Consider the following 19,207-nt stretch of genomic DNA (forward strand, 5'->3'; position numbering starts at 1 on the left):
TCACTGACCTTCTGTATTTATGATTCTTCCCTACAAACCTTTCCAGGTGAGGTCCAGAAATAAATTTAGTCTTCAGGGGAAGGGTAACACTGAAACTCCAGTCTGAGCAGTGATCCTGTGCTTTTTTTTCTTTCCCTGTATTTTCTTAGACTTAAGAAAATTCTAGATTCAGACTTAAGGGTACTTATCTATAGGGCACCCTTACATGTCTCTGATTATCCACCTGTGAAATGGGGACTCCCACAGATGAGTGTACAGGAGGGAATCAGAAGTCCATCTATGCTGACTCAGAGCGGGGCTCTCCTTCTGTTGTGGGTGGGAACAATACAGCTTTTGACATAAATTGTTGGGTTTGGGGAGGGGCAGTTGGAAGGTGGGGCTAGGATTAGACCAGTGTAAGAGGCCAGTAGGATCTGGGTATGGTGGTGCACACCTGTTACCCCAGCACTTGGGAGGCTGAGGCAGGAGGGTCCCCTGAGTTCAAAGCCAGCCTGGGCTACATAATGAACTCAAGGTCAGCAGCCTGAACTGCACAGCAAGACCCTGTCTCGATCAATCAATCAATCCATCAGTTAAAAGGCTAGTAGGAGCTCAGTCTCAACAGTGACTTTCCACTAGACAAGGGTGGCCCAAGGCTTCTGCTGCCACCCAAAGTAGAACTCTGGTACAGAGTTCTGGCTGCCACTGCTGTTTCTTCTTTTACTTTGCTTTCCAGGGTAGTGTGTGAGACTAAGCTCAGGCCTCTGCAGACAGAAACTTCTCCCTTTCAACAACCAAGGGAGATGTATTGTGGACTGTGACCTCCTTTTGGGCACCAGGCAGTATAAACCACTTCCAACTTCTGATCCATTCTCACACACTTGATATGGTGTGTTTCAGTCTTGGCCCAGACTCCCTAATAAATGGGGACCAAGTTCAGGGGCTACAGGAAACTGTTCTCTTTGGTGGGAGGAGATGTGCAGGGAGTTCTATCCTGATCTGCATTTATGAGAAACTGAAAAATAAATAAATAATGAAAGTAGATCGTTGCACCCAGCCTTCCTGCCACCTGAGCTGAGGGGTAGGATGTGTGTGGGCTGTGGGAGAGGGAGGTGGGTAGATGGAGTCCACTCATCAGTTGCAACAAAGATTGCTCTGTGCTTGGGCATTGCCTCCGTCCTTTCTTCCCCTCATCACTTCACTGGCCACAGTGTGTGTCTCCAGCGCTGAGTATGTGGCTCTGCCATCTTCACCCTTCATGGAGCACAGATGAGGAAGGCCGCCTGGCAGCACAGAGGCAGGCAGAAGACTAGTAAAGGGCCAGGCTTGGAAGCACAAGACCCTCTCTGGGCTTGCAGCAGAGGGGCCGATAAAGGCCTGCAGCACCCCAGGAGGAGGGAGAACAGCCAGCCCCCAGCAAGGCCAAGCTTCCAGTGATCTGCTTCACTCACCATTTCTCTCCAGTCCGGCCTCCCTTGGGCATGTGAGGTCAGAGTGAAGTGTCCAGCAGCTTTCACCCTCCTCTTCTTCCACCCCACCTGCTCTGTGATTTTTACATGAGCAGCCTCAAAGAGCACGAGTTAAATGGGAAAGGGCATGCCCAGGAAATTCGTTTTAAAAAATTCAGATGGATAAAACTGTTAAGCAAACCATATTCTTCATTAGTAATTAAAAGAAGGCAAATATCACTGATGTCTCCCATAGCAGCCTATAACAGAATAAGACTCAATGTTGACAAAAGAGCACTGCCGTACATTGCATATGGGAATATGAATTGGTACAGCCTTCCTGGATGTGTGTTCAGTAATAAGATTAAACACCCTAAAAGATTCCATGTCCTTTGACCTAGTAATTCTGTTTGGGAATTTATCCTAAAAAAGTAATTCAGAATTTGGTTGTAAAATGTTTATCCCAGGATTGCAATAGAGAAAAATGGAAAACACCTGTTTGATTGGGAATTCATTCCTTTTCTGCTGTAATGAAAATTTGCAATAGGGGATTGCTTAAGTAAATTATTGTATAGCTATCCAGATGGTGGAGTACTGCACAGCCATAGAGAATGCTGGAAAGAAAATTGCTCTTTGAATATTAAAAAGGTTATAAAAATAGTTTGTATTATGTGATCTAGTTTCTTGTGTGTGTGTGTGTGTGTGTGTGTGTGTGTGTGTGTGTGTGATCTAGTTTTTAAACAAAATTTACTTTCAGGGCCGGGCATATAGCTCAGCAGCACAGCGCCTCCCTGGCATGTGCAAGGACCTGAGTTCAATTCCTGGTACCAAAAAAAAGTACTTTAAAAATATGACTGTGTACTTGTATATACAGAATAGATTTCTTTTTCATACCAGGACTCAAACTCAGGACCTTGTGCTTGCCAGGCAGGTACTGTGCCACTGAGCTACATCCTGGGCCCCCAGAATAGATTTTAAAACAAACTGAAAATGTACTAAAAATATCATTATGGTTACCTTTGGATGGTGAAATTAGCCAATTGTAGTTTCCCTGTAATTTCCAAATTTTCCACATTGATTGTATATTGGTCACATATAATAAATAAAATGTTAAAGATCAGTGTGTTTTTTTAATCCTTTGGGTAAGTGGGTACAGAAGGAAGGATGCACTTAGCCCTTGGTGAGAATGTTTGGTTGGAATGCTAACCAGAACTTCATGTCCTTGGTGTGGTTTGATTTGGTGCTCTAGATCAAACACAGTGTCTCACTCATGCTAAGCAAGTGCTCTAGCATTGTGCTATATCCCAACCCTATGAATGTCATATTTTTTGTTCTCTTCTTTTAAAACCAATGTATTTATTGTGATAATCCTTGAAATTCTCAAGATGAACTGGATGTTGCAACAGCTGCTCTCTTGGGTCTAGGTGTCGTTCCTTCCCAGAACCCATGCCTGAGCCTGCAATGCACAATTTTTAGGTGCTTCATTCACCCAGTCCTAGTGGTAGTTTGTCCTTTAGCCTTGGCACTCCAGTTATACTTTACCTCGTGCTTGGTGGGGTGGCCACATTTGCTGTAGGTAGACTCCTGAAGGTTGTAGGCCTTTGAGTCACAGGAGTGTCATTGTGTATTGCTTAATACAGTATTTCCCAAACTGATACTCCCTTCACCATCGTGCTTCTGCTGCCAAGGCTAAAGAGCTAAGAACTTCATTAGGAGTAGCCAGAATCCATCTTCCATATACAGAAGGCAACTCTTAGGTTTGCTGGTTGTCAGCCAAGTAGAGAGTTGTGGAGTGGAATAAGGAGGGAAAAGAGTAAAAACCTGTCCTCCTTCAGAAGAATGAGGGATTGGGGAGGATTTTTCCCTCCAAGGCTGAAGAATCCTAGAATCCCAATAGTCTGGCTGCTGAAAACACCACATGTCTTTGTTTTCTCTTCTGACTGTGCCCCAAACTTGAGGTGAACCTGTGTTACTTCTTGCCTTCATGTTGGAGGAGGTAGTTGACCCACCCAACAAGTGCAAAGCCCTGAGGGAGGGAGCACTTTTCAAGACTAGGGGTAAGTGGCTTCTCTTTCTCCTCCCCTTCCTATTAAGGATCAGCTGGTGGGGGGTGGGGGTGGGAGAAGGATGTCTCCTGGGTGTTGCTTCTCCAAAATGGGTGCTGCTGTTTTTGGTTGTCTTGTTTTGTTTTGTTTTGTTTTGTTTTGTTTTGTTTTGTTTTTGTCTTCGTGAGACAGGGTCTCCCTGTGCAGTTCAGACTGGGTTTGAGCTCACTTAGTAGCCCAGGCTGGTCTTGAACTTGCAATAATCCTCCTGCCTCAGTCTCCTGAGTGCCGGGATTAAGGTGTGCACCACCATGCCCGGTTGCTGTTCCTTTTTGAAGGGGTTACGTATGGGAACAGCAGGACTCCTGGACTTACAGGCTTGGTGGGATGTGTCAATGGCTTAGAAACCCAGGAAGGCAGAAGGGTGTCTCCAAAGGTGAGGCGCCCTTACAACTGACAGCGAGTGAAAGGCAAGGCACTGCAGTGACTGGGCTCAGGCCAGTGGGGTGAGTTGCTCTAGCTTCTACCTCCAGGGAGGCGAGGGCGAGTGGGGAGAGATAAGCAATAGGTGAGAGATGAAGCAGGGGAAAGAAGGTGAAAGTTAGTGGGGCGGGGCCCCAGATGAATCAGGTGAGATTGGCGACCATCTCCGGAATTCCGACGGATTTGGGACACATGGCATTGGGGAAAAATCCCCACTGACAACCCTGGCTTGCACGGCTTGGTGGTGCCCAGGAACCCCCAAAAGCTAACCCCAACTGGGGCGGGATGCGATCGGTTGTCGTGGCTCCATGGGCGGTGGCCCCGTGGCTGCTCCAATCGCTGCCCAGATGAGGGATGGGGGCGTGGACAGGCCCGGAGAAGATATAGCAGATTCTTCGGGTTGGGCGGGTTGGGCGGGTTGGGTGAGAGAGTCTAAGGGTCCAGCCCCGCCCGCAAAGCCGATCTCCGACCCCGCAAGCAAGCGCGGGGTATCCGCTCAGGGCTCAGAGCCAGAAGAGACGGATCAGGACCCAGCCGGCTCATCACGCCATGGCTCCCACGGAGCTCCTGGCGACCGGCGCTTCCTTCGCCGCGTTCCGGGGTCTGCACTGGGGGCTGAAGCTGCTGCCCGCGCCGGGATCCACCGCCCAGGACCGCTGGAAGTGGCGGAACAGATGTGTCTCCCTGCTGCACAGCCTGCTCACCGGGGCCGGCTCGCTGCTGGGGTGCGGAGCTGGCGGGTGGGAGAGGCATGGGCGTGAGGATGAGGGGGTTGGAGGGCTGAGGTTAGAAGACCCAGCCCTGAGACTGGCGTGCGGTGGGACTGGGAGGGAAGGCATACACGCCGCAGAGTGGGTCAGGGGTATGCAGAGACTGACCCTGACTCCCTTATCTTCCCCAGGCTGTCGCTGTACCCTCAGATGGCCTCAGACCCAGTGCATGGCCACCCATTTTGGGCCCTGGTCCTGGTGGCAGTGTCTGTGGGTAAGTCGCAGGGAAGGCTAGGTCAGTGAGGGCAACTTTAGATCCAGAATTCCAGGACCCTTTCCCCACTTCCACGGGGATTGAATGTTTCTGGCATTTTCCTGAGACAACCTAAAGACCTGGGGAAACAAGGCTGAAGCTCCTCTCTTGGCTCTGCGCCACTTCTGGGGAGGCCTAACACCCCTTCCCTGTGTCCACAGGGTATTTCCTGGCGGATGGAACTGATCTGCTGTGGAACCAAACCTTGGGCCAGACGTGGGAGCTTCTCTGTCATCATCTGGCGGTGAGATTCTGAAAAGGAAAGCCAGGAAATGGAGGCTTGCCCAACCTGGAGTCCCCAGCCTCTTTTCAGTTTCCTGTTCATTTGTTTGAGATAGGGTCTCACTGTGTAATTTAGGCTGGCTTTGAACTCACTACATAGCCCAGGCTGGCCTTGAACTCATAGCAGTCCTCCTGCCTCAGCTTCCTGAGTGCTGGGATTACAGGCATGTGCCATCATGCCAGCTCTTCAGTTTTCTGTCCTCTGACTTGCCACAGATTCTCTGACTCTTGGCTCCTGATCCTCCCAATCTTAGGCTGAGTGAGGGGGAGGGATTGACTGCTGGCCTCACCTGGGAGTCTTGGCTCCCCTACAAGTGTTCAGCTGATCACAGGAACATTGACTATGGAGCTTTTCCAGGAAGGAGGAGCCCTGGTACAGGATGTGGGGATGGAGCACAAAACCCAGGAACGGAAGCTGGGAGGCACTGTACAGATGTATAGCCCCAGTGCTGCCAGAAAAAAATGCAAAGCAAAGAAGCCCAGAGTTGAGACCCCTGGGCCAAGATAGCAATTAAGTTGATCATGGTCACACAGGCCTGTAATTCCAGCACTTGAGGCAGGAAAATTCAGAGTTCCAGGCCAGCGGGGACTGCATAGAGATTCAAGGCCAGCCTGGATTATATAGCGAGGTCCTGTCTCAAACCAAACAAAAGAAAAAGTTAACATAAAGTTCAAGTTTTGGAGGTGGCCCTACAAAATTCTTAGGAACCCCTTGAATAAGGACTGAGAAATTGGTACGTGGTAGGTACCAGTCAGGGAAGGTCTTCTGACTTTGAGCCCTGTCCCTAGGTGGTGTGCTGCTTCGGTTTTGTTGTTCTGTCTGGCCACTATGTGGGCTTCTCTGTGGTGTCTCTGCTGGTAGAAGTGAACTCCATCTGCTTGCACCTGCGGATTCTGCTGCTGACTTCTCACCAGGCCCCCTCCGTGGCCTTCAGTGTGACCAGTTTGGCCAGCCTGGGCACTCTGGTCCTCTTCCGTCTGATACCACTGGGATGGATGAGTCTGTGGATACTTCGACAGCACCGCCAGATGCCCCCTGCTCTGATCATTCTCGGTGGGTCTGGGCTGTTCATTGTGAGTGCCATTTCCATCAAAATAGGTCTCCAGATTCTGATCAGTGATGTTCTTCAGCCCCGGCCCCACCCATCCATGAGACACAAGGAGACCGGGGGGACCAGGACATGCTGTGATGAGCCTACTGCCGGGGATGGTTCCACTCTGAACTTGAAACACTAGAGAGAAGCGGCAGACTCGTCTTCTGCCAGCTCTGTGGAGGGGGACTAGAAGATGGTGGGCTTCACTGTCCAGTCTCTCGCGGGGTGAATGGCTGGACTGGATTATCAGTATCTCAGGTCCTCTCCTCCTACCCTCTTCTTTTTTTTCCTACCCTCTTCTTAGGAGCTAAGAAGACATGCTGACGCGGGTGGCTGGGTGGGAACCTAGATTACTGTTCACTAAAATCTATCATCGTATGACCACTCTTTCCAGAAAGAGAACTCAAGAGGTACAGCCAGAGTTCTCAATAAAGAGTAGCAGGAAGTGTGGAGCTGGAAGAAACTGCCAGTGACAACAGAAACCCCTTGCTCCCGCACAGGGACAGATGAAAATCAGAGAGACCTGGCATGGAGGGGACAGGGCCAGAGGGGAAGGGAGACCTCACTTATGACCAAATTTTGGCAGTGGAGAGGAGGGCACAAGAGATATGATCTGGCCAGGCATAGTGGTGCACATCCCAGTGGTGCTGTAATCCCAGCAATCAGGAGGCTGAGGCAGGAGAGTGTTCATGAGTCTGAGGTCAGCCTGGGCTGCATAAATGAGTTCAAGGCCAGCCTGCACTACATAGTGAGATCCTGTCTCAAAAACAAAAACAATAAATAAATAAATAAAAAGAGATATGATCTGTTACCAGTAGAGATAGGCATACCGGTTGCCAAGTGACAGAAGAACACCGGTGGTTGCAATTACTGCTGATTTTTCTGGTTCCCAAAGCTGCACTACAGATACTGAGTTTGTATTTAATATTAGTCTTACTGTATCCAGCCTTTTAAATTTTTTTAATACCTTGTGACCTTTCCAAAGAAAATGTAGATTTTTAGATGAATGGTCATGGGGCTAGGTCTATCTTCTTAAAAACAGTATTGAAGGCATAGAAAGGACTCCAGCGCCCAATCTACGTCCCCAGTGTAGGGCTTTCTCAGCCTCAGATTTTATGGAAGAATGAGGGAGGGGTACAGCAGGGGAGAGGAAGCTCCCCTTAGGCTGCCAAGGGGTAAAGGAACAGGTGACCCTATTCTGAGACTCATTCAAACCTTTCCTCCCTCTGCTGTTTCTGCTGCATTTTTTTTTTATTGCACAAGACCTTCTCTTCTCAGTCAGAATATCCAGGTTGCAGAAAGTGTAAAGCAGTTAAGGTTGCTTTTCTCCTAAACAATGGACAAAAAGAGATAACCCTTAATCTTCCATGGAAAAGATAGATACATGCTCCAAAGCACGAGACAGGAAGCTTTTTAAAAATACTGCTGAGAAACTGAGGGAGAGGAAGACAAAGAGGGTGACAGAAACAGATCTACCAAGATTGAGGGTTGGATAGAAAGAGAGAAGAATTAACCGCATAGGGGAGACCGAGGCAAAGAGAGGTTGAGGACCAGCAGGAAAAGCATTGGCAGAAATCCTGAAAATGACTGTTTCAGATGCTGAGAGGAACCTACGTCATAGAACTGGTAAAATGTTCATAAACAAAGGGGACAAGAAAAGTAGGAATAAAGGCTGACAGGAAGGAGCCCCAAGGGTGGGAGGTGCAGCTAGTCCAGAGAGTGAAAGAGAGAGGGCCAAGGAGGAGCAAGCCGGCTCAGGAGAGGCTGCGGGGACAGTGGCAGACCCACAGGTTAGCTGGCTGGGAGCAGAGAGGTGGGAAACAGCGGAGGGGGACGGAGCAGAGCAGCTGTAAGGCCGAGGGCAGAGAGGAGCGAGCCAACGGTGGAAGATTCACTGAGAGGAGGCGGATGTGTTGACTTGGAGACAGCAGAAAGACAAGCAGGGGCAGTGCCAGACACAAAGACAGAGGTATGGATAGTGTCTGTGAAGAAGGACCAAGAACTTGGCCATTAGGGGAATATGGTTGTGGGTCACCCAGTAGAATGCACACAGGAAGGGTAAGATTGGCCACTTGGGGTGGGCAGGACATAAATGGACAGACACTAACAGTAACTGATCAGCAGAAACCGGAAGAAAGATGACGACCAGCGTCGGAGACACACAGTGAGAACGAAGAGGAAGCGAAGGGATGGTGAGGAGAATCACAGAGAGAAGGGAGGAGGGGCGGGACAATTAAATGGATATCCGAAAGAAAGAACAAAGGAAAAGAGGAACACAGAGATGAAGAGAGAGGGGAAGGAAGAAATAACACGTGAAAAAAATGAGAAAACCAAGAATGATGGTGCATGCTTGTCATCCCAGCGATCTGCGGGGCTCAGGCGGGAGGATCACAAGTTCCAGCCCAGCATGGACAATTCAGCAACTTAGGAAGAACCTGTCTCAAAATAAAAATACAAAAAAGGGCTAGTGTTTCTCATTACAAAGGCCCTAGATGTTCAGTCAGAGAGACAGACAGACAGAGAGAGAGGTATATGCTAGGCCCAGTGGTTCCTGCCTGTAATCCCAGGTACTTGGGAGGTTTAGACAGGAGGATAAGGAGTTCAAGACCAGCCTGCGTAATACGGTGAGACTGCCAAGAAAGAAAGAATTGGGGGGACCTGAGGGGGGGTTATGTGAGTTCACCTCTGACCCATAGAAACTGAGATGCAAAGGGGGAAAATAACAGAGACCAAGGAGAAACTGTCACAGTAGATAAACACAGGCCGAAAACAAGAGCATAGGGTTTAAATGTCATAAGACTAAAACTTGAGAGGCAAGGGCATAGGAACTAGAGAAGCAAAGTAGATTTTCTTTTTTTTGAAACTGGATCTCACTGTTTCCCAAACTGGCTGGGAATTTCCAGACTCCACGGATCCTCCTGCCTCAGCCTTCTGAGTAGCTGGGAACACAGGTGCTTGCCAAGTAGAATTTTGTTAAGACAGTTTGTCCTTAATAGAAGTATCTTCAAAACTAATTTGCCATCTTTGTATGTATGTGTATGGTGATGGAGATTGAACGAGAGGTGCTGCATCACTGAGCCCTTTTTATTTTTAATTTTGCTAGTGTCAGGCCAGGGATATAGCTCAGTGGTATAGCACCTGCCTGGCAAGCACAGGGTCCTGAGTTCGAGTCCTGGTACAAAAAAATTTGCTAGTGTCTCACTAAATTGGCAAAGCTGGTCTCCAACTTGCTATCCTTTTGCCTCATCCTCCTGAGTAGCTGAAATTACAAGTGGGCAGCACCATGCTCAGCTTACTATTTTAACTGAATACCTTGATTGACAAAAATGTTGTCTGTTTTGAGTTTTCAAAGAAGTAGGGCAAACAACGTGTGAAGAACCTATTCCCTAAATATGGATTACGGTCAATATTAATTTATCCCAAGTCAAGTACTTTGGCACTGTTACAAATTTGTGGTCACGTGAGTGCCCCTCTTCGTAGTCCTTGATAGTATCTATGACGAACTTGGCCGCTGGGAAAATGTGGCTGTTTTTGTGGGTCCCCTAGTAAAATGCAACAGGAAGGGTAGATTAGCCACTGGGAGCGGGGAGGACACAAATGGATTCCTGAAGAGTTTGGGGTCACACAAATTTCTGCCATTGTTCCTCAGTGAGAGTTCAGGAAGGCAGGACTAGATTGTGATTATAATTATATAAGCAGGAGTAAAATCATCTGGAGGATTGATCCGACATAAAGAGGGCATGACTCAAAGAATGGTCAATTGGGCCCTTCCACAGGGAGGCTCAAAGGCAGGGGATATAGCTCAGTGGCACAAGCGCCTGCCTGGCAAGCTTTAAGTCCTGAGTTCGATTCCTGGTACCAAAAAAAAAACCCAAATCTACTCACAGGGAGGCTGGAAAATGTAGAGATTGGGCAGAGGGTATAGCAAAGGAACAGAGCACGTTGTTGGTATATGCAAGGCTCTGGGATTAACCTGAAGCAACACCAAACGAACAAAAAACTAGGTTGGCAGAAGCTATGTTTGGTACAAGTTCAGTCACCATGGCAGTATTCATCAGACCTTACATGGCCCGACAAAGTAGTCTGCAAGACTGACCCCATACCTGCCAAGCTACTTGCTGATGAATTCTTTACTTTCCAGCAGAGGGGAGGGGCTTGCCTAGACAGGGAACATTGATATTTTATGGTCTCAGAATGCAGTCCTTATTGTAAATTAATAAATGGCTATGCATTTAAGTAATTGCATCTGTCCCTTGTGAATGTGGTTGCTTTGAGTTACTTGTCCTGGTTCAAATGGTGTCTTGATGGGCTGGGTGGTGCACACCTGTAGTCCCAGTACTCAGGAGGCTGAGGCAGGAAGATTGCCATGAGTTTGAGGCCAGCCCTGACTACACAGTGAGACCCTGTCTCAAAATAAGAATAACAAAATCAAATGGCGTCCTGATACGTTGGGCTGTGGAGGTTTTGCCGTGGGAAGGTTTCCTCTTAGCATTGACTCTTTGACCTACAAAGTTCTAAAGTGTTCTAAGATCCTCTACTATCAAAAAGCAAACCAAGAATTTGATTTCTGGTATGCTGCCTGCCCCCCGCCTGCAAGAAAAGCAAACCAAATATATTCAATAGCGTGGACTTTGAGCAAGAAAATTGATTCAGGTTGAAGGGAGGGGAGGGGAATGGGAAAAAAGAAGCAGCAAGATATATCATGTACAGGTACGAATTCCATATGATGAATGTGATCACTATGTATATCTACAATGTATACATAAAATTAAAAATGCAAATAAAATTAAAATAGAATGTTTTTAAAAAGACAGTGGGTTCAGACAGTTTAGAATGATTTTCATGGGGTTGGAGGATCTTAACGGTAGAGTACGTGCTTAGTACCAGGGGAATGAAACCAAAAGAATCAGCCAGGATGCTGATGTACACCTATAATTCCAGAACTCCAGGGGCTGAGGCAGGAGGCTCACAAGATCAAGCCCAAATTGGGCAATTTAGCAATTTAGTAAGCCCTCATCTCAGAAAAGGGCCAGGGCTATGTCTCAGTGCTAATGCAAATGCTCTTAGTGTGCTGGGTTCAACACCCACTAACACTCCTAAAAAAATCTTTTAGCCAAATTAATCCTTATTTATTAAGAAACTTAAACAGAAATATCAGTAACTGACTTATCAAAATTTTTATCATGTATAAACAAAATCCATACTTGTCAGACTAAAAATTGGGAGCCCTCATTCAGCAAAAGACAATGAAAGGAAAGTTACACTTTTTTTTTTTTTGTCTTTTTGAGACGGGGTCTCCCTGTACAGTTCAGGCTGGCCTTGAGAGCTCACTTTGTACCCCAGGCTGGTCTTGAACTTGCAACGATCCTCCTGCCTCAGCCTCCCTACTGCTGAGATTACAGGCGTGCGCCACCACGCCCAGCAAAACTTACTCTTTTAAGCAAGCACCTGGGTTGAGAAGAACTATTTCCTTAGGATCATTTACTAAAGGCACAGCATCCCTGGCTGAATTTCTGTTGTGCCTCTCTCACATATTTATACATTGTGCTATTTAATCCCACACAACAGAGATTCACCTATCAATTTTATATGAAAAGAAAAGAGGCTCAGAGAGACTGAGTAGTTAGGTTTAATCTGCCTGCTTAGTGATAGGGCCTAAACTCCTCCTGCCTCAGTCTCCTGAACGCTGGGATTATAGGCATGCACCACTATCCCCGGCTTCAGCTAGGACTTTATTTTATTTTATTTTACTTATTTATTGTTTTGTCTTTTTGAGACAGGGTCTCACTAGTTCAGGCTGGCTTTGAGCTCACTGTGTAGCCCAGGCTGGTCTCAGAACTTGCAATAGTCCTCCTGCCTCAGCCTCCCTACTGCTGGGATTACAGGTGCGTGCCATCACACCTGGCTTTTTATTTTATTTCTTTATTTTATTTTGGTTTTTTGAGACAGTATCTCACTATGTAGTCCAGGATGGCCTTAAACTTACAGCCATCCTCCTGCCTCAGCCTCCTGAATATTGGAATTACAGGTCTATGCCATCATGGCTGGCCATTCTTCTAGGACTTTTGACTAAGATTGTTCTGAACTTGCCAAGATAGGTTGCAACAGGATCTTCCTAAGCATGAAGCCACCACAGAAAAACACAACTCACAAGATGGACAGAGATTTCTAGCAAATTTTAAGTAGATTAACCTGAATTGTGAGCATAACTGAGTAAGTATGAGTAGAATCAACTGAAGTGTGAAGGAGGTAAAGATGAATTGAGTTGTGTGGTGGTGCATGCCTGTATTCCCAGCATTTGGGAGGCTGAAGCAGGAGGATCGTCTTGAGTTCAAGATCAGCCTGGGCTACAAAGTGAGCTCAAGGCCAGCCTGAACTGCATAGCGAGACTCTGTCTCAAAAAAAAAGATGAATTGAGTCAAAGAAAAATGGTCATTTGGGACCCTGGAAAAGAGAACCTCAATTCAGAAGGAACAAAACAATAACAATGGGGCCAGGGATATAGCTCAGTGGCACAGCACCTGCATGGCAAGTGTGAGGTCCTGAGTTCAATTTCTGGTACAAAAAAAAAAAAAAAAAAGTAAAAAAAAAACTAGTATATTTTAGCTGGGTGTGGTGGCACATGCCTGTAATACCAGCACTTGGGAGGTTGAGGCAGGAGGATCACTGGGAGTTCAAGGCAGGTTTGAACTGCATAGTGAGACCCTGCCTCAAAAAGACAAAAAGAAAAAAAAAAAAAGACAGCAACAACAAACACCTCTCAGATTTGCTGAAGTGGGTACGAGCTGAAACTTTCCTGATTAATGAATAACCTTCAAGATTATCCAGTCTAGCTGGGCGTGGTAGCACATACCCAGAATCCCAGCACTCCAGGAAACTTGCCAGTTTCACAATTTAGCAAGACCCTATCTCAAAATGAGAAAGGGCTAGGGATTGTAGCTCAGTGCAGAGGCCCTGGGTTCAATCCCCAGTACCAAAAACAAAAATAAAAAGGGCTGTCCAGTCTTATTGTTTCATTTTGCAGAGAGGTTGCATGGCTTATCTTGGCACATCACATCCGGATTGTGGGTTGCCCAGCCAGAATTAGAACCCAGATTTTTTAATTGATTCAGGGCTCCTTCACATATCCTAATTTGTCTCTACCTGTATAGAAAGCTGATGAGTAAAGAACCTTCAAGGCGGAACTGTAGGAGCCTGCTGACAACTGAAGATCAATCACGTCAGCTAAATTGCCTCTGAAGTAGCGTGTATAAGTCAGGAGGTTTGAAGGCCAGACATCTATTCACCAAGTATTGATTTCTGCACTTTTCAAGAAGGCAGCAACTGTGCGGGGCGGAGGTTCATTTCAGCTTTCGTGCACAGATGTGAGCAGCACTTAGCTTGGTATTGTGCAGCAGTATCTGCCTCTGATCTGGCGGGAGCCAGCACTTCACTGGCGACACTTCCTGCAGGACCTGTACACAAAAGCGTCACTCAGACCCCGGGAGCGCTTTCGGCAGAGATAAGAATGCAAGTCATGCGGGCTTTAGAAGTCGAAGAATACCAGGTCATTCACATAGCACAACAAGGAAGTCCCTGGACAGGGCTCCCTGCTTACCACCACCAAAAGCACAGACCCTGGGGTAGTGTCTGATATCCCAGGGACAGTTAACAATTTCTTAGGGCTAAGCTTTGCCCTCAGGCTCTGGCCTGCCTGCCCATGCCCTTGAGAGAACTCCTTCATCTCTTTGACCTGCGCTGGTTACCACTGCTAATCCTGGCAGTGGACAGATTCGCACAGTGACTCTCCCTGCCACGGGTCCAAGGTCAGGGAGGACAGTGAAGCCTGCAGAACTGAAATGCCACAAATCCTGATCCAGGCCAGCGCTGCTGCCCTCTGCTCCTTAGCAGTTCATCCAAACAAAATTTTTCTCAAACTCCAACCCTTCCCCCTCCAACCCCAAATCTTTTTGTTGGTTGTTTTGTTTTTTGTTCTTTGAAACAGGGTGTCAGTATGTATTTCAGGCTGATTTTGAACTCACTGTGTAGCCCAGGATGGCCTCAAATTCGCTGCAATCCTCCTGCTTCAGTCTCCTGAGTGGTGGCATTACAGGTGTGTGCCACCACACCTGGCACCAACCCCAAATATTTTTTCTTTTGGTACCGGGAATTGAACTCAGAACCCTGCACTTGCCAGGCAGGCGCTTATGCCACTGAGCTATATCCATAGCAGCCAACCCCAAATCTTATCAGAATCCAACTGTTCTTCCCAACCCAGAGCAATCTTAAGTGGGTTTCTTGGACCCTGGGGAAATGAAGGAGGGAAGTCAGGCACAAAAGCAAATTCATTAGTGTTTCCTTGATATATATTGAATCTTTTTTTTTTTTTGTACCAGGAATTGAACTCAGGACATTATGCTTGCCAGGCAGGTGCTTGTGCTGCTGAGCTCTATTCCCGGCTCTGAATCTTTAAAATCCATAGGAACTTTGTATTTTGCTTCAAAGTTTTTCCCTGTTTTTTTTTTTTTATTATTTATTTATTTGTTTATTTTTGGTACCAGGAATTGAACTCACGACCTCACGCCTGCCAGGCAGACACTGCGCCACTAAGCTATATCCCTGGCCCCCTCACTGTTTTAATATAAAATACCATTTGAAGTAATTTAAGAGTTGTAATATTTGATTTTTTAAAAATTTTACAAAATGTCAGGTGAAACTGTCAGTATTGTGATCTAAGGAAGATTTATTCTTTTGTTCTATGCTTCCAAGTATCACCAGTACACTGTACTTTTCCTTATTCTCTTTTCAATAAATATTCATGAAGGACTTACTATGTCCCAAGCACATAGGGCTAAATATAATAGTGAATAAATGAGTCAGATCCCTGGCCTCAGGAGGCCTGCAAGAGGGACTATGTCAAAGTGGGAAGTTGGGAAATAGAAGTCATCCAAGGGAGACAAAAAACGAAGTGATGGATGTAGAGAAAGGTCATTCAAAAACCCATAGCCTACCTAGGTGTGGTGGTACACCCTGTAATCCCAGCACTCTGGAGGCTGAGGCAAAAATATGATGAATTTGAGGCCAGCCTGGGCTATACGGTAAATTCAGAACCAGCCTAGACTACATAGTCCGACACTGTCTCAACAAAACAGAAAAGAAGGGCATGGTGGCACATGGCTATAATCCCAGCACTTGGGAGGATGAAGCAGGAGGATCGTTGCAAGTTCAAGAATAGCCTGGGCTATAAAGTGAGCTTAAGGCCAGCCTGAACTGCATAGCGAGACCCTGTCTCAAAAAAGACAAAAATAAAATAAATAAAGTAAAAGACAAAACAAAAAGAAACCAGGTGTGCTGGAGCACATCTATAATCCAAGTACTCAGGAGGCTGAGGCAAGAGGATCACTGTGAGTTCAAAGCCAACCTAGACTACAGAGTGAGCCCCTGTCCCAGAACTTGAGAACGAACAGAAAACATATAGAGGATTGACAGGTTGCATTTTAACTTCCAAGGAGTCGTCCAGTACCTGAGTTAGGATTTTTCTTCCTAAACCTGCACTTCCCAGTATTCCCCCAGGCTGTGTGCAGAACTACCATAGACTCACTGTGTAAGAAAGAAACCTGGGAATTATCCTCACACCGTACCACCCATCTTCACCCCATACACACAGATGCTTAATCACCAGGTGCAGAATGGCTTTTGCATCCATCCATTCCTTTCTATCTCTGCTATGCCATCCTGGTTTGAGTCAACATCATCTAGCCCAGGTGACATAATGATGGCCTCATAACTATGTTTCAATGGTAGCCAGTCTATAATGCTAAGGTGTCACTTCTCTGCTTTATACCATCCGGTCAGTCACTTCTCTTTCTTAAGAAAAAAATCATTATATGGCATGTAGAGTTCCAAATGACCTCCCCTTGTCATTCTTCAGACTTATGGTCCTTCCTTCTTCAACTCCCCTCCAGTTCAGAAAATTGAACTCCAGGATGCTCTACGACTTAACTACATCCCCAGCCCTTTTTATTTTATATTTTGAGACACAGTCTCCCTAAACTGACCACACTGGCCTTGAACTTGTAACTCTTCTGCTTCGGCCTCCTGAGTAGCAGTAGCTGGGATTCACAGTCACTATCTTTTTTTTTTTTTTTCTTTTTAAGATAGAGTTTTGAAGGAAAAAAAAAAAGATGAGAATTTTCTATGTAGTCCAGGCTGGCCTTGTAGTCCTTCTATAGTAGGCTGGCCTCAGACTCACGGCAATCCTGGACCTCAGCCTCCTGAGTGCTGCAGTTACAGGCATACACCACCGTGCCTGCTAGCCACTATTTTCTATAATCAACTTATGGATCCTTACACAAATAACCTGAAAAAAAGAATCTGACACCTGCGACAAAACTGTTGACCTTGGAAATGTATAATAATTGCCCTAAATGGGAAGGGAAACTAGGGAGTGGGGAGGGAGAAAGAAAGGAAGGAGGGGAAAAGAAAAAAAATGAGAAAAGAAGGAAAAAATGGAAATAAAGCTTTTGTAAATAAGGAGGGGGGAGGGGGGTGGAAAAAAAGAATCAAGATATATTGTGTACAGGTCCAAATTCCCTATGATGAATGGGATCATTGTGTGTCCTTACAACGTACCAATAAATTTAAATAATTTTAAAAATTGCCTGAAGCATATGTTCAGATAGTGCCCGCGCCACTGCCCCCAGCGTGTGCCACTCTGCCCCACTTCTGCGCCATTCCTTTTGACTTTCTTCGGTTCAGTAAATACACCACATGCTCCTTCCTTTCACGGAGCCTCAGGTGGGCCGTGGCAAGCCGCAGCGGGCTTTCCATTCTCCCCCACTCCCTTCTCCCTGGCTCCCCTCCACCGCCTCCACTGCTTTGATCCTGCATATGTTCATTATTCAGGGTTCATTCCCAACATGTCTTCCTCCAGAGAAACTTCCATAACTCCCTCACAACAGTGCCTCTTAGTGGAAGCCTTTATTACCACTCTAATTCAGTAACCAATTATGTGCATTTGAAGAAAGTCTTTAATATGAAATATTAGGGAAAAAAGAAAAACAAAACCATAAATCATGCATGGCAGATAAACCATCCAAAAAGCTCTTACTATGTTCCTCAGAGTGACAGGGTAATGTGTTGTAACTACAGTAACAGAACACGATACTATCAAAAGAAGCATCAAGAAAGAACTAAAAGTAGTACTTGGGAATTAGGCTGATGTTGGAAATAAAAAAATTCATAGAAGAATGGAAAATAGCGCACACCGGTAATCCCAGCACTCAGGAGGCTGAGGCAGGAGGATCGTTGCGAGTTCAAGGCCAGCCTGGGCTACAAAGTGAGCTCAAGGCCAGCCTGAACTGCATAGTGAGACCCTGTCTCAAAAAAAAGAAAAAAAAAAAAAGAAGAAGAAGAAAAAGAAGAAGAAGAAGAAGAGGAAGAGGAGGAAGAAGAGAAGGAAGAGGAGGAAGAGGAGATCTCCCAGAAGGAGAATCAAATGATAGAGATAGAAAAGTTGAAATAATCATAGGATCAGACTAAGAGACCCAATATCAAAATAATGGGAGACCCAGAAAGAGAAAACAGAAAAGAGAGATAAATCATCAATGAAATAAAATGACTCAAACTGCCAGATGTGGTGGCACATGCCTGTTGCCCCAGTGCCCTGGGAGGCTGAGGCAGGAGGATAGTGAGTTTGAGCCCAGCTTGGGTACTTTAATGACTTATGGGAGACTGTCTCAAAACAAAAAGGTTCAGGGATGTATCTCAATGCATAGGCCCTGGGTTTGATCTTCAATACACAAAACAAAACAAAACAAATCAAAAAAAGACTCAAAAGCAAATGACATGAGTTGCTACACTGAACTGTTTAAGGAATGTCCAGAACAATGACAGAAAACAGATCCACATGAAAAATCGTAATTGAAACATTAGAGATTAATGTCCCAGTGGAGAAGGAGAAGTTACATATAAATACCCAGTACCAAAATAACTTTGGAGCATGGTGGCTCACACCTGTAATCTTCCGCACACCCTTCTCAGAAAGCTCCTGGAGGATACACTCCACCAGGATGAGGGAGTGCACCAAAAAAGAGGAAGACAAGGACACAGAAAATGGGAGATTCAATACAGAAGGGAAGAAAGGGACTTTCCAGGAAGGCAGTGAAAGAGAATTACAGGAAGAAAGCTGTGTACCAGGCAGAAAGGAAAACTGGCGAACGGTGCTGGGCTTATGCTGGTGCTGGGAAACTTTTTTTGGTGAGGGGTGGGGAAGGGATGATATAAATAGACCACCTTGTGAGTCTAAACATTTAAACAGAGAATTAAAAACTACTTAAGCCAGGTGTGGTGGCGCACACCTGTAATCCCAGCACTCAGGAGGTTGAGGTAGGAGGATCGCTTTAAGTATGAGGCCAGCCTGGGCTACAAAGTGAGCTCAACGCCAGTGTGAACTGCAGAGCGAGGCCTTGTCTCGAAAAGACAAAAAAAAACAAACGAGCAAACAAAAAAACCCCACCTACTCAAGAAATATGAGTGATGGGTAATAAGTCCATAGAACACCATGTAAATACAGCTATTAAGCAAACAGTTGCTTAGGAAAGGAGAAGTAATGGTTTACTGTATTAATAAGCTCTATACTCATCAACTGTATAGGGAGACATAATAAAGTGGCTAAGAGAAGGACTCCTAGAACCAGACCACTAGGTGGGATTTAAATCCCACCCAGGTCTGCCACTTATTAGCTATGTAGTCTTGGGGAAGTGTCTTGGTGACTTTTCCCTCCTTGCTGAGACAAAATATCAAACGCCCAAAATTAAAGAAGGAAAGGTTTATTTAGCTCACACTTTTTTTTTTTTCATCGTTTTGAGACAGG

The 19,207-nt window shown here is 46.0% G+C and overlaps 1 protein-coding gene across 1 annotated transcript; it reads left to right on the top strand.

The window, feature by feature from the left end:
* The first annotated feature begins 4,342 nt into the window (after positions 1-4,342).
* Tlcd2 (TLC domain containing 2) lies at positions 4,343-7,042 on the top strand. Its single transcript, XM_005402611.2, has 4 exons — positions 4,343-4,680; positions 4,857-4,939; positions 5,140-5,222; positions 6,050-7,042. Exons 1-4 carry the CDS (start codon positions 4,505-4,507, stop codon positions 6,494-6,496), a joined length of 789 nt encoding a protein of 262 aa, XP_005402668.1. The 5' UTR covers positions 4,343-4,504; the 3' UTR covers positions 6,497-7,042.
* Positions 7,043-19,207: the final 12,165 nt, after the last annotated feature.

The sequence above is a fragment of the Chinchilla lanigera genome, unplaced genomic scaffold (assembly GCF_000276665.1).
Source record: "Chinchilla lanigera isolate Chin_1 unplaced genomic scaffold, ChiLan1.0 scaffold00080, whole genome shotgun sequence".
NCBI classification, from domain to species: domain Eukaryota; kingdom Metazoa; phylum Chordata; class Mammalia; order Rodentia; family Chinchillidae; genus Chinchilla; species Chinchilla lanigera.